Below are 22025 nucleotides of genomic sequence, written 5' to 3'. Positions count from 1 at the left end.
ATGAGATGAGATGAGATGAGATGAGATGAGATGAGATGAGATGAGATAAACATTTGATAGCAAGTAAGCAAATGTGACTCCAGTAGAGGTTTGACAGTTGTTCATCTTACTAGTCTTACAAATTTCTTGGAGGTATAAAATTTGTCAAAATCACCTTTTTTAAAACAAATGCAAAGACATTTCTTAAATACAGGGACCTGTAAGTTGACTTAGAGTTAGACAAGATAAACTTGGTCAGTGCTACCCTTGGAAACTTAACCATGGAAACTCAACCCTGACATAGCCAGTCAGTCAAGGGTAGAATAAGTGGCCCAACATTGAAGAAACACATAATTTAACAAGTATAATCCAACCCCCCTTCAGACATCTTTCTCTAATTCTAAATCTGGACCATTTTCCAAGAATGAAAATGATGAACAGATCAAAGTTTGGGATCCATAATCCAAGACTGTTATTTGATTCACATCTTCCTGCTTTTGACTTTGCAGACAGGGTTCAAGTCATGCTCTTGGGCAGTTTGCAGTGCCTGCCTCCAAGTACTTGAACCCCATCACCATAGCCAGAATTATCACCTCTTCCAAATGAGGACATGCATGTCTGCAGCTCATGTTCAAATAACAATCCTTCCCCCAGCTAAGCTAACCCCCAGGGTCTGGAGGTAATTTATTGTAGCAAATTCACTTCTGGCTGCACTTAACACTAATCAATAAATGGGGAGCAGCTAGGTTATAGATATGGGGCTGTCTATTCAGTAACCATTAGCTACTACTGCATTTAGAAGTAATAAATTTAAAAAAAAAAAAAAAAGGTCTCTGTTCCAAAGCATGTGGAAAAACATATTTTCACAGGTCTCTTCCCCAAATTGCCCATGTACTTCCTCCAGGCACCATAGGTGCTCAGACCCCATGCTACTCTCTATCTCCATTATTCCACCTCTGCCGAAGGCCGGAAACCTTTATTTTGATGCTCTGTGTATAGGGGACTGAGGCATGGAAATATAATTCCTAGTTTTGTAACTTAATGAAAAATGTAGTCTCTTTCTGCGTCTCCAGAGATTTTACAAGAGCTCCAAAGATCTTTGCCTATGGAATAAAACTGAACCTTACTCCCTCAGTAACAAGGCCCTACCATATTTGGTCCCAGCTTTACCTTTCCAACACTGCCTCCCTTTCACAAGCCTCAGACATAAATCCAGCAGCTCCTCCAACACTAGCCATGTCTTCCTGCCTCCCGACCTTGGCTCGCACTGTTCTTTTTGCTTCCCTTTTATGTCCACCATAAATGGGTGGTCCAGGGTGGCCCATATCATGGTTACACCAAGCACTATTCATCATATTCATCAATCCATGTGGAGTCCAGGAGGGCGGAGAATGCACTGGTCTAGTTCACTCCATGTGACTCCAGTGCATGGCACAGGATGTGACTGAAGGGTGGGCACTTGAATGGGAAAAGACAGCATCCGGCATTAGAGAGATTCTAATAAGAAAGAAACTGCCCTAATTAGCAAAGTCAAAAACCCTGCCCTAATGCTGGGAACAAAATGGGAACAGAATTTTCTATAGAGTAAAACACAGGGTCACAATTATCGTGAGGTTGATAACTTAACCAGGAACCCCGCACTGCAAAGGGCAGGGACCAATAACCAATCAAAGGATATCACAGTTTGCATCATCACTGGACACAGTTTTAAAGGGCTTTTCTTTATTTTTCTTCAGGTACTTTAATTTGACTGTAAAAAAACAAATGCAGTAAAGTCATTCATCACTGAAAGTTTATAAGGAATAACATATGGTGCTTTTGAGAAATTTCCCAGTGCAGGGTCCCATATCAGTTAGCCAATCTATCTATTTACCTCACCTACTATTAAGACTTAGCCCAAAACCTGGAACTGGGGAGATGAAGGATATAATGCAGGAGAAGTGGAAAGCCAGGGTCCAGCTTTTCTGGCTCAGAGAATTATAGGGAGAAGGGAAACTGGGGCAGAAGAGGCACAGGGGTGAGATCTGTATGTCTTTTTCTCTCTCTAGAAGGACATCTACCCACAAACCAGAGGGTCCACATCCAAGTACACACAGTGGCCAGTAATGCTAGGTAGTGGGAGGCTAGGTTTTATCTTTCCCAAGTTGTCTCTCAGGTTCTGAGAGGTTTGACCAGGCCCCAGATGCTCCCACGAGTTCCTGAGGCCAGACCTCAGAAATGACCTGAGACTGTGATGAAGAGTTGGCCAGTGAGGCCGACATGGGGACAAAGTAGCCAAGGGCGGAAGGCTGGACCAACTGATTCAGAACCATATTAAATTTTTTAAATATTTTTTAATGTTTATTTAATTTTAAGAGAGAGAGACAGACAGACAAACAGACCACAAGCAGGGGAGGGGCAGAGAAAAAGGGAGACACAGAATCTGAAGCAGGCTCCAGGCTCTGAGCTGTTAGCACAGAGCCCAACACGGGGCTCAAACTCACAAACCATGAGATCATGACCTGAGCCAGAGTCAGACACTTAACCAGTTGAGGCACCCAAGGGCCCCCAGAACCATAACAGAATCACAACCAGACCTCTATAGATCCAAAGCTCTGCCAGAGGAGGGGTGGGGGTAGGGAGGCCTTCCTTCACTTAAGACAAAACATCAGGGATTCCCTGCATACTTGAGGTCTCTGTGTGGCCTAGGGCAGAAGTTCCTGTTGCTAGTCAGGAGGCACAAAAGGTTGATCCACACATCACACTGGCAGGGAAATTTAGATAGAGGTTCCAAGAGTGTCCCAGCCCTCCTCCCCCACATGACAGTACTGAAGCTACTTGACTCTCCCTGTAGGGTTATTCTAGGATGAATCACTTACACTTTGCGTACAATGTTCTTCTGGGAGTTATTCTGAGGGATGTACACTGAGGTGCTGAGGATAGCTCAGATAAGGTCCATTCCTGTGGCTGGAAAGATGGATTCTCCAAAAGCCCAGTAAGAACATGTCAGGTCTGAAGAAGGATGCACTCTCTAGGGAAACTCAGCCCTAGGGACAAGTCCACTGGCTGGAAACTGGAGTGTGTCCATAAGCAAATCATCTGTACAATGTTCAACATTTTTGAACAGCTGTAGTTTGGATATGATTTAAAATTCTCCCCTCGGGCGCCTGGGTGGCGCAGTCGGTTAAGCGTCCGACTTAAGCCAGGTCACGATCTCGCGGTCCGTGAGTTCAAGCCCCACGTCAGGCTCTGGGCTGATGGCTCGGAGCCTGGAGCCTGTTTCCGACTCTGTGTCTCCCTCTCTCTCTGCCCCTCCCCCGTTCATGCTCTGTCTCTCTCTGTCCCAAAAATAAATAAAAAACGTTGAAAAAAAAAATTTAAAATTCTCCCCTCTTACATTGTAGTTTCTGTAGTGGATCCAAATGTTTCAGCAAAGTCTCTTATAGGCAATGAAAGTACAAGATACTAAAGGAAATTGTGGCCTGTCCCATATTTACCCCAGCGCTAGTGCCCACGGGGAAGGTACAACATCAACTACAAAATGTAAAATCAAATAGAGAGAGACTGGCCCAGGCTTTCTAGGCCAGTAGCCTTGGAGCTGTGCCCACAGCACAGAGCCAGCAGTGATCAGCCCGCAAAGGATCACAGTGAGATGGGAGACTGTGTTAGCCCAGGTCTTCTCTGAGAGGCAGTTACCAAGACATGCAAGAAATCTATCAGCGGGAACATCTGTAAGAGAAAATGGGGAAGAAACCAGAGAGGCTGGGAGAGTAGGGATACAGGTCTGACAACCAGTGAAGGAGAGAAGGAAGGAATATTGAGTAGAAGTATCTTAGACCACAGTGCAGTTCCAAAGAAAGTTCAGCAAGGCCATCATGGAGTCTTCAAGCCAATGTCAGCCTTAGAGAAGCCCCATGTCTTCCAGGAATGGCCAGTCTTAGTATCTCTGATGCTCTCAGTCACTGGCTGAGAGAACACTTGGTAAACACAGCCTCAGCCATCACCAAAACAAATTTCTCACAAAGAACATGGAGCCTTGGGTCAAGTACACTTCCTGTGGTTGGAGATGTGAAAGGTGCATGGCTGCCATAAGGATAAATCTCCTCTTCTCCAAAATACCAGGGAAGGACCAAGAATAATGCAAGAAAAATAGTGTCTGTATGATACATGCTTTGTCAATTTCCAACACTAAAAACTCTGTCCATTAAAAACTTACTTACAAAAAGAAGCCTAAATATTTCCCTTATGGGAAGCCAACTTTGCAATACAAACTCCTCTGAGTTATAAAAAAAAAAAAAAAAAAACCTCAGAATTAATTCTTTCATTTTCCCCTTAGCAAACTTGAGGAACACTCTACAATTTGGATTAGCGAAGACCAGAAGAGGAAAATGTCAACTCCAGGGAGGCAGCACTAAGTCAGGGAAGTAGGTGTCCCCAAAAGTCCCAGTGGGTGACCAACATACGGTGATAGAGAAAGATGTGTGACCAGACTTCTCACAAGCTAATTGGGAATTTTAACCCATGACTCATCCCGGGGTGGGGTCTGAAGCGGCAGGGGCCGCCACCCCACACCATGCCCTATCATCAGCCAGATTGCACATTTCCTGAAAGTAATCAAGTCAGAAACTGGCTTCTTGGCAGTAGCCCCTGGTGGAAAAATGAGTGCCAAAAACAAAAATGAGGATGAGTTCAACGATTTAATTCTGCATGGAAAACACAATCCGTTAAATGGGATCTGACAAGGCCTTAATCTCATCCATAGCTGAGGGCGTTGGCTCAATGCAGTTCTGCTCTCTGCAACATATTCTTAGTAAGCTATGTATAGAATCAGGAACACTTTTGCCAAAGCCCAAATAAGTCCATTCTAAGTGGGAAGAGAGGCGTATCAAGCCCCCAATGATTCTCTGGGGATTTAGCATGCTATTCTTCCAAATGCAAAATTATCAAAGCTTGGTAACTCAACCCATGTTGAAAGTCACACAGTTCAAGGTGAGTAACAAAAATGGCCAATGCACTGGATGGCTTCAGAATCTCTGCTAGTGTCTAAGGAGGTCAGGTCAGGACAGCCTTACTCATAAGGCGCCCATGGGGCTCCTATTCCCACCCTGGGGTTCATTGCACAACCCAGTCACATAAGAAGGGGTCAAGGTGTGGAGGATCAATCCACTCCTAAACAGGTTTTTGGAAACTGGAAGAGAAGGAATTAAGGGCTGTCACATTCATTAGCTCTCTTAATCCTAGCAACAGTCCTATGTTGTTATTTTGGTTTCCATTTGTCAAATAAGGAAATTGAGATTCAAAACCATGACTCAAACCACATAGGTTAGAAGAGCATTTGCAAACTCATACCTGTAGTATTCCAAAGCCTATGGCTTTCTACTCAGAGGGTGGTCCTCCGACCATGACATCTCTTGAGAGTTTGTTAGAAATGCAGATTCCCAGGTTGCAACACAGACTTACTGAATCTGGATCTGAATTTAATAGGATCCCCAAAAGAATTCATTCATAAAGTATGAGAAACACTGCCTTTAAAGCGGTCCTATCCAAAAGCATGGGTGGATTAAAAACATAAATTTGAACGAGAAAAAGGATTTAGTACAAAAGAACAGGGTAGGTCCCACAGGAGAAGCATCAAACTATATATCCAAATTGCCACATCCAAATTAGCAGAGCCAATGATGCTATCTTATTCACCAACAACAAACCCAGAAGCCAAGGTGATGTGGCAGTAGTAGAACGTGGTGGAGAGGTCATAGCTTTGGAGTCAGGTGGACTGAGCTGAAATTTCTAGCTCTGCCACCTGCTGAGTGACTTTGGGTAAGCTGTTTGATCTCTCTGAACCTGTTTCCTGACCTGTACCACTGGGATTACAATACTCACTTGTAACCTTGGGAGATTAAATGAGCAAATGAATGTACAGTTCCTGACCATAGCAGATGCTCAATAAACATCAGTTTCTTTGCCTCCCAGTGCAATCTGGACTGGGCCTCACCTTTGCAAATGTGCACACTAGAGGCTGGGGACAGAAAAGGCTCCCAGCAGCCAGTTCTTTCCTGTTCTCTGGGTCCTCAGGTGGCAGGTACTGAGTCCTATCACTAATCAGACTAGCTGGGCTTGTCCGTCTTCCTCAAGCTCCAGATTCAGCTTTCTCTCTCACCTCTTTTAAGAAAAACCTGAGCAGAACAGGCTCAAAGAGACAGGTCATGAAGAAGAAGGAAATCAGGCATCTCTGTATAATTCCCAGGAGTATCTATTTTCCAGACACTGAAGCTTTTTTTTCTTAGTTATGTTCCCACATTTTTCTTTTCAAAAGTCTCTGGTCTTGAAAGCAGAATTTTCATGCCAGAGGCTTAGCAAATTTTCAGAACCCACGGGGTCTGCACCTGGAGCCACAACACCCAACCTGATCCTATTTACTCTGTGTGTTTATGCTCAAATGCACGTAAGGTTTCCAGTGAGAGCTGAGTAGGAATAGGAGATTAGCACTTCCAGAGCACATTCTGGGTGCCAGATACTGGGCTTGTCTCTCTCATTTATATTAGCTCCTTTAAACCCTCCCTCCGATCCCAGGAAGTAGGCATCTTTATCCTTATTTCAAAGATGAAGAAACTGAGACCAGATTAGATAAATGACCTGCTCAAATTAACACAGCAAAATATTTCTGAGCTCCAGGAATTATTCAATATCATATGGTCCAGTGATTCTCTAACTGTGGTCCCTGGGCCAGCAGCATTGGCACCACCTTGTTAGAAAGGTATATCCTAGGACCCCACCCAGACCTGGGGATGAGCCCAACAATCTGTTTCCATAACCCTCTAAGTAACTGTAATGCATACCCATGTTTGAGATCCACTGTTCTTGTCTACCCTCAGATGTGACAGTTAAGAGAACAGACACTCAAAGAGATGATGCAATTTGCCTTGGTAACAGAATCCAGACTAAAGCCCAGGACAGTCACTTTCAGAAGTTGAATTTTCCTAACTGGGTACCTTACAATGTCCCTTTCATGAGGAGTAAAGACTAAAGTCCATAGTAAAACAGCACAAAACTATGCTATCTTCCGGCGATATTGGCTGGAATTTGAAAGTGCACAAAAATGAGGAGACCCTTCCCTCCATGCACTGCTATCTTTCCCTCAAGACTCTGCTGAACCACATGCTCTGAGACATGGAACATCCACGTCATCACCGCTGCCCAGCCAAGAGGAGGACTAGAGGGGAGAGTGTCATGGAATGTATTCAGGATGGAGACGGCATTTACACACACCTCAGCCATCAACTTATAAGCCTTGGAGGAAAGAGGCCATGCCTCTCATTTTCTAGAATCCTTATTTCTAAATCTGTGTGCAAATTCTCACTTTCTGCTACACCCTCTCACATTATTGCTAACTGACATAAACAGACAGTGTTGACCACCAGTGGAAGTCATTTGGAAGGGGAGCTATTCTGAAGCCCCATTTGCATCACAGGCATGCTTTTTTATGTGCGTTTATACGTGATATATTTACTTGGGGTGGGATTCCAGGGGCTGATAAAGACTAGGTAGGACCTAAAGTCTACCCAAGCTACCCCTTGTTTCTGCCATTGGTGACCACCAATTGACAAGCAATTGTCCTTATGAGTTTGTATTTGAATTTAATCAGAACTATGGGCACTACCTCTCTGGGCCAGTTTCTCTATTTCTAAAATGGGCATCATCTTTGGGTGGTTAGGCCCATGCCTGGCAACATAAGAATCCTATTGTTATTGTTGTTGTAACAGGGAGCCTAGGGGGAGTTTTAAACATACAAATTTCTGCAACTTTTTTGAAAAACACCAACCATTCATAAACGTATGAACACTTCCTACCTTATTTCTTTGGAAATAGAGACTGGAATTTACCTTTAGGGCAGACTGTCCCTTTAATCTAAAAGGAATTATGTGAATGGAAATATTATGCAAATACAAAACAAGCATACACTCTTTGTCCTGGGAGTGGCTTGTATGCAATCATCTCCACATACTTGCAAAGAACTAGAAACGATTTCTAGGGAAAGTGATATGAAGCATCTATCTGATCCCTCCCTTCTGAGGATCCACATCATTAGAATATGTATGAGACATTGTGGTAGTGCTGAAGCCAGGTGTCAGGAAAGAACAAAAGAAGCCAGCCAGAGGAGGTATCACAAGAAAGAGGAGATCTGGACTGGACACCAACTTAGAACTTCACTGAGATCAGAGAGTCTACACTTAGTGTGAGACCCCATTGCCCTGGCAGGTGGCAGGAGGTAGAGCAGGCAAAGGGCTAAGTCTTTAAGCCTATCACTAAGCCTGGAGTCCCTGGGGACAGTCAGGGAACTGAGCCCCAAGACTAGACTTCCTAATAATTAGGCACATTGGGTTTACTGTCATTGCAGTTTGGATCTTATTTGATAATAAAAGCTGATGACCATATTTCATGGCCCAGGATTCCTAATGCCCTCCAACTGTGAACAAGGAGAAAGAGAAGGGAGTAACCAAAATTGCCAAATCTTCCCAGATTTCCCAGAGTTACTAATACTGGCAAGTCAGCAATTCTCAGGGTTTTTCACTCTAGTGAAATGGCCGGTGAGGGGGAGAACACGTAAGTGATATATTCCTATTGGCATTATTTAAAATCCAGCTACAACTCATCTCTTTCTTTGCAATCCAAAAAGCATATAGAAAACAAGTGGCATTATTACAAGGGTAACCTTGATTCTGCCCTAATTTATATCTTGATAAATAAACTGTTTCCACATGTTAATACTTGGCTTGTGATCACTTGTGTACAAAGAATCTCACAATGATGTGACTACCACAGCTAAGAGCAATTGCATTAGAGAATATTTACCCTCTAACATTCCCACTGAAATCACTTATCTTCTTCAGAAGAAAGGATGGTTCCAGAATAACACATGGTTGTATTAAGGAGACAAATAAATGGATAACCAATGCCAATGGATTTCTAGCTTCAATTGCTGAAGGGTTGGCATATTTACACCTGCTGTGTTTTTCTTACCGCACCAAGTGTTACAAGGAACTAAAAATAAAGCCCGACCTTAACAAACATAACTGAATTTTTTTTCTGAAACCCAGACATTGATGCATAATACAACTAGCAGATCAAATGAAGTTCATGGTCATCAATACATTTTCTCTATTGAGGAGCATTGAATGCAAAGAGAAGAGATGATGGTAATAGAGTTAGCAAGCAAATGAGATGTTCTTTTCATGAGAGTGCCTCTTTAGCTGTTCCCTGAAGAGGACAACGAACCTGATCTGGGCTACAAGGAGTAGCTACAAGAAGACTGCATGTGAGGAGTGACTCCACCAGAGACGCTCCAAAATGAGAACACACAGCCCAAGAAAGCCATTCGCCCTCCCCTCCCCCACCAGTCATGTGCAGAGAATTGCAGGTTCATGGAAGTTATTTCTCTCTACCTGAGTGGGTTTTATTTTATGTAAAACCTCACAATGCAGTCACCAAACCCTTAGTAGGAATAAGAAAAGCATTTGCTTTGCAATTCTTGTCCCGCCACTGCATCAGTCACACTACATAAAGAAATCCAAACCCCTATTCATCACTGCTTTTCAGAGCTCATCTATAATTCAGTCGACACTAAGAACCTTCACACAATGAAACGGCTTTTACTGAGCGATTACACACATCACCTGGATGCAAAAAAGAGTACGTTTTTCATGGATGCCAAGAGTTGTCTAAGTGGTTTATGGGAGAAGAAAAGCAAGGTTTGTATGTCCTACTGGCCATGTGGAGAGCAGGAAAGCCTTATATAACGGAAAGAAAAGTGAAAGAAGTAAAATTAGGGTAACAGGGAGAAAGGAGGGGAGGAAGGCAGGATGGCAAAAAAAAAATTAAACCTTAATTTCTGAAAACAGCACTGCTGTATATTTCAAAAGTGAGTTTGAAAGACCCATTCGGGGGGAGGAAATCACTTTTATACACCATGTCCCGTACTCAGATTGATTTTTATGTGATACAGAGGAAAGGTAAGTGCTAGAGTCGTGACGAAGTGGAGCCCAAGAGAAGAAGAAAACACGAGAGGCCTCTGCAGAAGACTCGAGACCAAATGATGAACAAGAACAGAGTCAGCAGCCACCTGGGAAAACACACAAGGAAGATCTTTGCTTCCTTTCAGGAGGCAGCAGCTCTCACATCTCTTATCACTTAGAAACCCTCCCCCAGCCAGAGACTCTAAAGACACGGGGCTGAATTCATTCCCACCACATGCTTTTTCTCTGTGCACTTATCTCCATGCGTCATCCTCTTTTGAAGCAAAAGACTCATTAATCCAATTCAAATTGCCAACATCAGTAAATCCTTTGCCTCAGCATTTAAATGCCAATACCAATTAAATACCAACAGCAACTTAACTACTGATGGGATCTGTGCTACATTCAGGAAATCCAGCCAGAAGTCCAGCTAGCATTAATTCCAACACTCCTTCATCAATTCTAATTTACTCAGTGCAAAAAAATGAGGTAATTTTCTGGCCACGCCAACGATGCATCCAACTGGATTGAAATAACTCAGCAGCAAATAAGAAGGAACAGATTGATTGCAATCCACCAAACCTGAAGGATGTCTTCACCAAGGCTTCTGGGCTGTCGAGCTGAGGCAATTCATCAGCTAAGATTTCTTCTGGTGGTCGGGGGTCATGGACGATAGTTGGCCGTGGCTTTTCCTTGGCATTCCCCGTGAGCCCGTCAATGAGGGAGTTCCACAGACAGTTCTGCGACTTAGACCCTGAGGTGTGAGGGGGGAAAAGTGTGCAGTCAATTACAAACCAACAGCGTGCCCTGCCTTACCCAACTCAGGATTTTCAGAAGCAAAGCAGGGAAACTTCCCTATTTCTCATGATCTCCTACATTCAGAGGGTTCCAAGAGATACTGGTCAGGCAACTTAGGGAGTAACCAGGACTTTTTAAATTTATATGCAGAAAATAGGCTAATACCCTGAATATTTTGACCCACAGCTAAATATTAAGGATATATATCTTGTCTCATTTCAGTGGTGATCAACTCCAACTCCTAATAGAGCTGTAGGTATTTACTTATATATTTATTCAGCAATTGGAAGTATACAAAGGACTACCATTCTAGAGAAGAGTAGGATGTTAAGAAACAAGTCTCCCTTATGAACTCAGCTTGCCTAAAGCCCAAGTTTCAAGACTCCATTCTGTGGAGACATCCATCCCACATAGGACCCCACCTTTAGAAACCAGAACTCTAGGCAGGTTGGTCTTCTAGAAGATCAAGACCCAAGAAAAACTATACTGCGTGTTTACTGATACTTTACCCGACAAACACTTCAGTCATATGAGATGAATGTTAAAGGCAAACATGAAGTGGAAAGAAGTGTCACAAAATAGGGCAACCAAGGTCAGTATCAACAGGGATAAATTACATTGATATTACGTACAATTGATATGATGCGATGAAAATGGCACTTTAACTCTAGGTGTCTTCTTTCCCAAAACACATAGCCCCAGTGTATTAAGCATGTTTCTAGCTTCTATAAACTTGATGCTTTAACATCTGCCCTACATCCATACATTCTTTGTTCAGGACAACTCAGTAATGTATCTGAGTCACCTTGTCTTAGCTTCCTGCCTCCTCAGCTCCCACCTCCTCCCTCGCCTCAACTCTTCAGAAGGAGTCCTTCTTCCAGGGGCATGCTTTTCAAATACAAACCAAACAAATCAGAGCCCATACCCCCAACTCCCTCACTGAGCTTTTGCACTCTAGACCACTATTCACTTGCCCAACTCACCCCAGCCCAGGTACCAGAAAACTAGGGACAGCCCCTATGCCCCAGAGCCCACTGAAACTATTCAAACTAGCCAATCCTAGGCCTGCTTACCCTGCCTTGCCCATGACTCCCTACAGAAACCACAATAAAGACTCTTGCTCACATTTTCCTCCACCCTAGCTCTGCCTTATAACTGGCCCCAATGCTTCTCAGCATGGCCTCCATGGTACAACATGGACCCCCTCTTCGGAGACCTGCAGGTATTAAAAAACTATCTTTTCAATGGCAGTCATCATCAGATTTGCTGGCCCTACCATGCCTAAATAACAATAAAAACCTATCCAAGTACCCAGTCTAGTCATGGGGAAAACATCAGACAAATCCCAAGTGAAGGACATTCTGCAAACACCTGACCAATACTCCTCTAAACTATCAAGGTTATCAAAGAACAATGAAAGTCTGAGAAACCATCACGGTCAGGAGGAGACTAAGAAGACATGATGACTAAACACAATGTGGTGACCTGATGGGATCATGAAACTTAAAAGGACATTAGGTAAAAACTAAGGAAATCTGAATGAAGTATGTACTTTAGTCAATAATAATTCATCACTATTATTTCATTAATTGTGACAAATGTACAATATTAATGTGAGATTAATAATAGGGGAAAACTGGCATGGGGTATACAGGAACTCCTAGTACTATCTTTGCAAATGTTCTATAAATCTAAAGCTGTTCTAAAATAAAGTTATTATAAAAATACAAATAAATAAAATACTATAAATAAATAGCTATTATAAAAGAAGTCTATGAGCAAAAATAATTTTTTAAGCGGAGCCCGATGGTATTACCATTACTATTACCCAATTACCACTGGCGTATGCCAGTTATGCTCTTCCCAAAGGAAAGAAAGTTTTTATCTTTGCACAAAGATACTACTGGGTTTCCAAGTCATGCACCCATAGAGCTGTGTCCATCCAGAAGGGGTTGGCTTTTTCTACCCAATCCATACAGATGGAGTATCTTTATCTAATTCACACAAAGACTCTTTATGGGGCCTAAGGGGATGCACGTGGAGAGGTAAAAAGCACTGCCAGCTAATGCACATTCATGTGATAGGTGGGCAGAGAGTAAGTCTGTATGCACATGGGGATGTCTCCCCAAGACTCTAACCAGCTACCTGAAGCCCACAACAGAAGAAATCACCTGAAGGACAGCTTTGCCACTAAGACCAAAAGAACTTCACACAAAAGAGAGCATCTCAACAAAGATCCCTGAACCTTTACCAAGGACACAAATGGGTCAGCACAGAACTCTTCCAACAACCACAGCTATGACTGACCCCCTTAGAATGTCCCACATCCAAATTACTTTTGTATGAATCAAGAGAAAACTAAAGCACACTAGTGCCAAGAAACATATGCCTCCAACTCTCGAAATGCAGGACAGCTTTTCTGAAGTCCTAACCAAATATCTTAACAAGATCCAGCCCTATTAACGAAGGTCTGGTTCTATGTTAATAAAGGTCTGTTCTATGTTAACTAAGGTCTGGTTCTAAGAGGAAGAACAACAGCAACAGCCTGTTTTCTTAAATTTGATCTAAATGAAGGCTTTACAATAAACTCCTAGCCCATTTCCCTTCAATCTTTTATTTATTCATTCAGTATACACATGTTTCATTCCCTCACTATGTCAGGTTCCATTCTGGGCCCTAGAAATAGAAAGAAGAACCCAGAAGCAATCACAATAAATGGGCAATGCACCATAACTAAGGGCAGATGAGTACTCTAGGAGGCAGAGAAGGGCTCACCCACTCTGCTTCAGGGCCCTGGGGAAATCTACACAGAGAACATCACATCTGATATGGTTCTAAAGCAGGAACAGACCTTCAGCAGATGAGAAACAGAGAAAAGAACATTCAGGGCAAGCAATATGTGCAGAGGTTCAGAAGATAACAAGGTAGCTTGTGAACGCTGGAGCAAAGTGAGAGGCGATAAGGTCAAAGGCTGGTTGGACAAGTTGTAAAGTGCCTTGAATAAAATGCTAGTCATCTAGAATGTCTTTTTTTTTAATTGCCCATAATTTTATTAGCCAAAGAAAATCACAGATGACATTTAATAGAATGTCTTCTTTAGACCAAAACACAAACAAAAAAACAAAAACAAAAACAAACAAACAAAAAAACTAAGGCCATATCTATGTTTGAGAAAGGAGACCGGAACACTATGGAGTGGTGAACTTGTGAAGAATAGCATGGTCACGTGAAAAGGTCGGTGAATCCATATCATCTGTAGATGAAATAAACTCTTACATGGACTTATGACTAATTCTTAAGTATATAGAGATGAGATTAATAAATTACAAACTCATGTAAAGCACTAATGAATTCATAATAGGGTTTTCACCATTTTCTCAGTGAGTGAATCAGAAGGGTCAGGCGACCTAAGCTCTCTCTCCATTAGGGGAGACTGTTATTGATCTCCGCTTTAATTCCACTGTGGTCTGAGAACAGACATTGCATGATTTCTAGTCTTTTTAATTTTTGTTAAGATGTGTTTTATGGTCCAGAATGTAGTCTAATTTGGTGAATGCTCCGTGTGAGTTTGAGAAAAATGTGTATTCTGATATTGTTGGATGAAGCAATCTACAGATGTTGATTACATCCAGTTGATTGATGGTAAAGTCTTTTTTCCTTTTCAAATAAATTTTATTTCATTCATTAAAACAACATCTATATACATAAAGAGTATTATATGCATACAAGAGTTAGTATATGTTCAGGATACAGATCATTCCCAGGCCCCTTGCAATAACTTTATGGTACATTCCCTCTCACTACCCAATCCCAGAGATGAGGAAATCCTTCTAAAGATTTATGATGATACTTTGGAAAAAATATTTCCAGATATTTTTCCACATTAGCACCTAAACAACTATCCATTCATAAGGATCATTACTATTAAAATTGATTTGTGATAAAAACTTTAGAGAGTTAAAAAAAAAAAACTTATAGCAACTTTTTGATTAAAAAAACTTTGTGTTTATTTCTGAGGGGAGGTTTCAGATTTTTATTAGATCTTCACCAGGTCCATAATGCAATACAAAAAGATATATACCAGGGCACCTGGGTGGCTCAGTCGGTTAAGCGGCCGACTTCAGCTCAGGTCATGATCTCGCGGTCTGTGAGTTCGAGCCCCACGTCAGGCTCTGTGCTGACAGCTCAGAGCCTGGAGCCTGTTTCAGATACTGTGTCTCCCTCTCTCTCTGACCCTCCCCCTGTTCATGGTCTGTCTCTCTCTGTCTCAAAAATAAATAAATGTTTTAAAAAAATTTTTTTAACAAAAAGATATATACCTCTGATTCTGAGACAGATTTTCCATTCCACTAGATTGATGCTGTAGTGAATTCAACTATGTTCTTACTGATTTTCTGCCTGCTAAATCCATCCATTTATGAGAAGGGTGTTAAAGTCTCCACCTGTGATAGTGAATTCATTCTATTTCTTTTTAAAGTTCTATTAGTTTTTGCCTCACATAGTTTGACACTCTGTCGTGTTAGGCACATACACATTAAGGACTGCTAGGTCTTCTTGGAGAACTGACCCCTATTTCATTATGCAATTCCCTCTTATCCTTGATAATTTTCCTTGTTAGAAGTCTGCTCTGTTTGATGTTACTGTAACTATTCCTACCTTCTATGGATTAGTACTAGTATGGTGTATTCTTCTCCATCAATTTACTTTTAATCTATATGAGTTTTTATATTTAAAATGGGTTTCTTGTAGGCAATTATAGTTGGGTCTTGTTTTCTGATCCACTCTGACAATCTCTCCTTTAATTGGTGCATTTACACCCTTGATATTCAAATGATTATTGACACAACTGGATTAATATCTACCACATCCATCACTGTTTTCTATTTTTGCTTTTGTTTTTTGTTCCTATATCTGTCTTCCCTTGTTTTTCTGCCTTGTGTCATTTGAACTGGGTGTCTTACACGATTCTATTTTCTCTCTTTCTTAGCATATTGGTTTTAGTTCTTTTTTCAAATTTTTTAATAAAGTCACCCTAGAGTTCACAACATACATTTACAGCTAATTCAAGTCCACTTTCATATACTACCATACCACTTCAAGTCCAGGGTGAGTACCTTATAATAACAAAATAATCCTAATTCCTCCCTCCTGTCCCTTGTATAATTGCTGTCAGAGATCTTCAGAGGAGCTGTGCGTCATAGTCAGAATTATCCTCCTGAGGAATGGAAGAAGGGAATATTTATATGCAAGTTCTCATCCCGGGGATGAGAACCCCACAGGGTATTATAATTATAACCCCATAAGGTATTAATTCTCTAGGCTTTCTGGGTCCACTATGCATGACTGTGGGACATCATCAGAGAATCCCGACATAAATCCAGAGAATCAATTAGGCTAGAGCTTAGAAAGTGGGCCAAGAGGATGTGAAGCTGGGGCTCAAGAGGTACTTAATACACAGAGTTCCCACACAGTTTTAGTATCCTAGAAAATACAGCCTGAATCCCCATCTGCTACTCATTCCTGCCTTAGAAGGATCACAACGGCCCTTTACCATGGCTCTTCCCAAGGCAATGTGATACGGGCCTTTTGGAGTTGAACTCTGAGAGCAGGAAAGAACACTTCCTCTGATTCTCCACAAATGTGGGCAGAGCACTCTCCAGGGATACTGGAAGGGTCTGCTCTGGCAAAATGAAAAATAAAAATTCCCCTGCTCTGATTTATTTTAAGCTGATTTTGAAAGCATGAAATGTTTCTGACTAAATACAGGCAAAAATATGGAAACAGATAGAGTCACACAGGTCTCTCTCAATAATATCAAAAACCCCATGAGGGAAATCAGAGATAAACTAAGCCTTCAGGATACCAAAAATAACGTGGCTCAGGTGCAGGAGATGAGCAACTCCACTCAGCCCACTCAGTGTCATCTGCTTCTGCCCACTCCCCTCCCCTCCTCTCCCCACCCCTGCTTTCCTGTCTCCTTTGACTTGTTTCTGACTCTCATTTGAAGCTTATTACATTCTCCTTTTCTGTTATTTCCCCTCTGTCCCTGTGATAAATCCTCTCCCTTCTCCTCACAAAGACAACTTCTCACATACCCCATGAACCCTCCAGATTGATTATAAATCTTTCAGACTCATAAACTTTGGTAGCAGCATCTGTACCACTGAGTTTATCAAGACAACAAGTCCTCAGATTCAGATGTAACAAACATTTGTTCGGTGGTTGCTACGTGCTGGATGTTATTAAGATGTTATTAACCGTCAAATCAACCCTTCAAACTAAATACTATTAAAATACTATCGAATGCTAGAGCATTAAGACTCCAAGAGATCAAATAACCTAGATCACAGAGTTAGAAAACAACAGACTGCTTTGACCCAAAATTCTCACTCCCCTAATCCAGGCCTCCAGGTGATATATCACACTGTTTATATTTTATTTATGAGTAAATAAACATACACATAATGTAGCTCAAGCAGAATGCTCCACACTTGTTACTATGAAACAAACATTCTTTTACATAAGAAATAAGATACACCGTATCTGCAACTGGGGAGAGCCTTGATCTTGTTAAGTCTCTTGCAGGAAGCAGTTTGCAGCTTCCTTTAAGGAAGGAAGTTCAGGGGGTGCCTGGGTGGCTCAGTCAGTTCAGCGTCCGACTTCGGCACAGGTCATGATCTCGCGGTTCATGGGTTGGGCTCTGTGCTGACAGCTCGGAGCCTGGAGCCTGGAGCCTGCTTCGGATTCTGTGTCTCCCTCTCTCTCTGCCCCTCCCCTGCTCATGCTGTGTCTCTCTCTGTCTCTCAAAAATAAATAAATGTAAAAAAATTTTTTAAATTAAAAAAAAGAAGAAGAAAGTTCGGGCTGCATGGGGAGATGAATAATGCAAGGTAAGTGTAATGGGTTGAGAAAAGACTTCTTAAGAAAGAAAATGAGATGAGAAGGTTCTAAATCAGAAATAGCTACAGATTCATTCTGAAGTGTGTCTAATGGTGCCAGTCTGATAAACTGCTAGCAGGAGGAATCCAAGGTGATGTGGTGATCCTATTTAAATCTGACAAGTGACTTATCAACTGGGTTCCTGATTAAAAAAAAAAAAAAATTGCACAAAGATTACACTGGCAAAAGGCTGAGAAATTAGAGTCTTGCAAAAGCACAGAGGAAAGAGGAAATTTAAATCTCCAAAAAGGTAAAAAAAAAAAAATTCTTAGAAATCATCATTGATTCTCAAAATATCTGTGACATGGGTTTGTAGGTATCTCCCCCTTCTGGGGAAGATAAGGGTCCTGAAGTTCCTATAGGGTAGGAAAAATGCGGCTGCAGCACAGAGGTCAGGAATGAACCTAATAAAACCCAGGTGAAAAGTTTTGTGCTCACTAAAAACAATAATGGTAACAATAATAATGGAAAAATAAATATCAATAATGCTTTGAATATCTTTAAATCAGTCACATAGGCACTATTCTTTTACTTTGAATATACTAACCCTCGATTTTGGAAACTTTTCAGAAATTTTGTCTCCTGGCAATTTCAAAAAGATTTTAAAATTGAGGCGCCTGGGTGGCTCAGTCAGTTGGGCATCCGACTTCAGCTCAGGTCATGATCTCACAGCTCGTGAGTTTGAGCCCCGCATCGGGCTCTATGCTGACAGCTCAGAGCCTGGAGCCTGCTTCAGATTCTGTGTCTCCCTCTCTCTCTGCCCCTAACCCACTCGCATCCTGTCTCTGTCTCTCTCAAAAATGAATAAACATTAAAAAAAATTTTTTTAAAGATTTTAAAATTGAGCTCTATTTCTAATATCATACACATGAAGGTAAAAGGGTCTCCTCTATCAAAATGTAAGAATACAACTTGATTTGTAATAACATATTCTAAATTCTCAAAAATGTTAGGGCTTATTTCCGAGTTATCCCTTTAGTTTAACTTGGCTTTTTTAATGATTGTATCACATTATTTTACTTAGTATAACTTCATAGTATCTATTAATTATCTGACAGGGCAAGACCGCCTCTTTTCTCTTTTCGGCTATTCTTACTTGCTTCAGTCTCTAGGAAAACTTCAGTTAAATCTGTTTTTCAGGGCGCCTGGGTGGTTCAGCAGCCGACTCTTGATTTTGGCTCAGGCTGTGATCGCAGGGTCGTGGGATCAAGCGCTACATCAGGCTCCATGCTGATCACGGAGACTGCTTAGGATTCTCTGTCCCTCTCCCCTGCTCTCTGTCTCTCTCAAATAAAAAAAAAATGTTTTTAAATCACTGTCAGTTTCTAAAGAGAACTCTTCTTTTTGAATGTATATTGAGATGGTACTTGAGAAAACTATAACTACTTAAGGAGAAGAATTATCATCTTAACAGTATATCATGCTCTCATGCAGGTAGATGACTGGTCCTTTCTGTATGGAACACTTGTTGTATTGACTTTCTCAAGCACTTTTTCCTCCCTAGTTATAACAGCACCTCTCACTTGACTTTGAGAACATCTCCTCTCATGTTACCCATTCCATGTGAATCTTACAGGCTCTCAGCTATGTTCTCTACTGCTCTGGCTTCAGCGATAAGTCAAGGTAGTGGGTATACGACCCGAACTTGGATAATCACAGATCTTCCCTGGTATTTTCCATACCGAAACTAAAAGGAAGAGCCTTTTCTTTCTTAGTAGGTTGCTAGTGCAAGCTGCCACATCCCAATACCTGAATAAGCCTAAGAAAATGAAGCTAGTACCCTAAGGAAATCACACAAAACGAATCCTGAGAGTGGCATGTCCCTGGTTGTAATCCCTCGTATCCCCAGACCTACAGCTCTTCCATAGGTCTGTGAACTATTATGGTATCCTTGCAGCAAATCCCATTCTGAGCTTAAAATGGCTTGTACTGAGTTTCTGTCACCTGCCAACAAAAACGTCCTCCCATGTATTCAAGACTTTTATTTCCTTTAGTAAAGTTTAGTCTTCTTTGGTCCTGGCAATTTGTAGTAGGTTTTTTTCTGGGCAGTGCGTATGTTGGTCCACTCTTGTTCACAGAGTACATTTTTAGATTATATTTTCTAAATCATTTTTACTGGGATATAAAATAGATATTTAGTGTATTTGCTTAACGGTCTGTCTCCCTACTAAACTCTTAACTCTTTTAAAGGATTTCCTTGTTTCTTTGTTTTAGTCTTTCTAAGCACATATGCCATCTACAATAATTTTCCCTTCTCGTTTCTAATTGTTATGCCTCCTATTTCTGTTTGGTCTTACTGCATCAGCTAAAACTTTCAGAAGAATTTTAAACCATGCAGGCAATAGCAAGCAATTTTATCATTTTGCTAGCTTCACTTAATTTTCTATTTATGAAATGTCTATAAAATTTTCTGTTGTAGCCTTAATATAAATTTCCCTCTTATAACTGAGTTTGTGATTATCCCAAAAAACACACAATTCAGTAATAATAGCTTTATCATATATTGAGAGATCATGTATTGTTCCCCCCCACCCTCTCTCTTTCTCTCTCTCTCCCTCTCCTTTCGACCTATTGACATGTTATATTAATAGCAAAATGGAAAAGAAAAAAAACTTACTTTCCAGATAGAATCAAATTTCCTCAGAGGAACTTTGTTGGAAAAATAGTTTCATAAAACAAGGGATTGGGGGGGGGGGAGGTGAAAGCCCTAAAGGCATAGATTGAAAAAAGACAACAAAGAAAGAGTTACAGGGGTACCTGGGTGGCTCAGTCGATTAAGCATCTGACTTCAGCTCAGGTCATGATCTCGTGGTTCGTGGGTTCGAGCACCGCATCAGGTTCTGTGTGATGGCTCAGAGCCTGGAGTCTGCTTCAGATCTGTGTCCCCCTCTCTCTCTGTCCCTCCCCCATTCACACTCTGCCTCTCTCTCTCTCTCTCAAAAATAAACATTAAAATATTTTAAAAAAAGAAAAAGTTATGCTATTCTGCACATAAAATGAAAATAATTTAGAGGTGGGCAAGAACAGAAAAGAGGGGAAAGAAGTGGGGGAGAGAGAGTCTTCAGGACAGCTGCAAGATGCAACCATAATTGACAGCAGTAACTGAAGAACTTTCCCAAAACATATAAACCTGATATCCATGTTTGTCACATGCCAGGTAGAACTGCAATGTAATCACCTCTCCAGAACAGTATGGTAGTTCTATTTTTTTTTTTTATGTTTATTTTTGAGAGGGAGAGAGAGAGAGAGAGAGAGAGAGAGAGCAGAGAAGGGGCAGAGAGAGAGGGGACAGAGAATCCAAAGCAGGCTCTGTGCTGGCAGCAGAGAGCCTGATGTGGGGCTTGAACTCACGAACTATGAAATCATGACCCGAGCCAAAGTCAGAGGCTTAACTGAAAAACCATCCAGGAGCCCCTGTGGTAGTTCTATTTTTAATTTTTGGAGGAACTTCCATGATGTTTTCAAAGAGGCTGCACCAATTTACATTTCCACAGTGTACAAGGGTTCTCTTTTCTCCATATCTTTGCCAACACTTGTTATTTCTTGTCTTTTTGATAGTGACAGGTGTGATGTGGTATCTCATTGTGGTTTTCATTTGCATTTCTCAGATAATTAGTGATGTTGACCATCTTTACATGTACCTGTTGACCATTTGCTTGTCTTTTTTTTTTTTAAGTAGGCTCCACACCGAGTGCAGAGCCCAACTTGGGGCTTGAACTCACAACCCTGAGATCAAGACCTGAGCTAAGATCAAAAGTTGGATACTCAACCAACTGAGCCACCTGGGCACCCCTTACATGTCTTCTTTTTGATTAATTTTAAATTGTTAAATAGACGAATGGCTACTATATTGGATAGCCTAGCTCTAGGAAGTAATCAGAAAAGAAAATAAACATTCAAAACTATTAATATATAGATGAAGATTAGAATAGACAATGCATAGAATGGTAATGAATTTGAATATCTCTATAAAAAGGCAATTTTTAGGGGAGTCTGGGTGGCTCAGTCAGTTAAGCGACTGACTTCAGCTCAGGTCATGATCTCACAGTTCATGGGTTTGAGCCCCACATCGGGTTCTGTGCTGACAGCTCAGAGCCTGGAGCCTGCTTCGGATCCTGTGTCTCCCTCTCTGCCCCTGCCTTCCTCATGCTCTCTCTCTCTCCCAAAAATAAATAAATAAAATTAAAAAATAATAATAATAAAATGGCAATTTTTAAAGGAAAATACAACAAAAGAAAGAGATACCTGTAATTCAGCAATAGCATATGATGACATTGAAACAATTGTGAAATAATTACTTTGCTAAAAATACTTTGGATC

The 22025-nt window shown here is 41.3% G+C and overlaps 1 protein-coding gene across 5 annotated transcripts in view; it reads right to left on the bottom strand.

The window, feature by feature from the left end:
* The window catches only part of PDE1C (phosphodiesterase 1C), a 511032-nt gene that overhangs the window by 377697 nt on the left and 111310 nt on the right, over positions 1 to 22025 (bottom strand). For all 5 annotated transcript variants that reach the window (XM_040472308.1, XM_040472309.1, XM_040472310.1 and 2 more), the window contains exon 3: positions 10551 to 10722. In XM_040472308.1, the coding sequence (XP_040328242.1) occupies positions 10551 to 10722 (172 nt within the window). The remainder of the gene's footprint in view (positions 1 to 10550; positions 10723 to 22025) is intronic.

The sequence above is a fragment of the Herpailurus yagouaroundi genome, unplaced genomic scaffold (genome assembly GCF_014898765.1).
Source record: "Herpailurus yagouaroundi ecotype Mexico unplaced genomic scaffold, PumYag 100, whole genome shotgun sequence".
NCBI classification, from domain to species: domain Eukaryota; kingdom Metazoa; phylum Chordata; class Mammalia; order Carnivora; family Felidae; genus Herpailurus; species Herpailurus yagouaroundi.
Note: the sequence above shows the minus strand (reverse complement) of the source record. Positions and strands in the feature narration are given on the sequence as shown.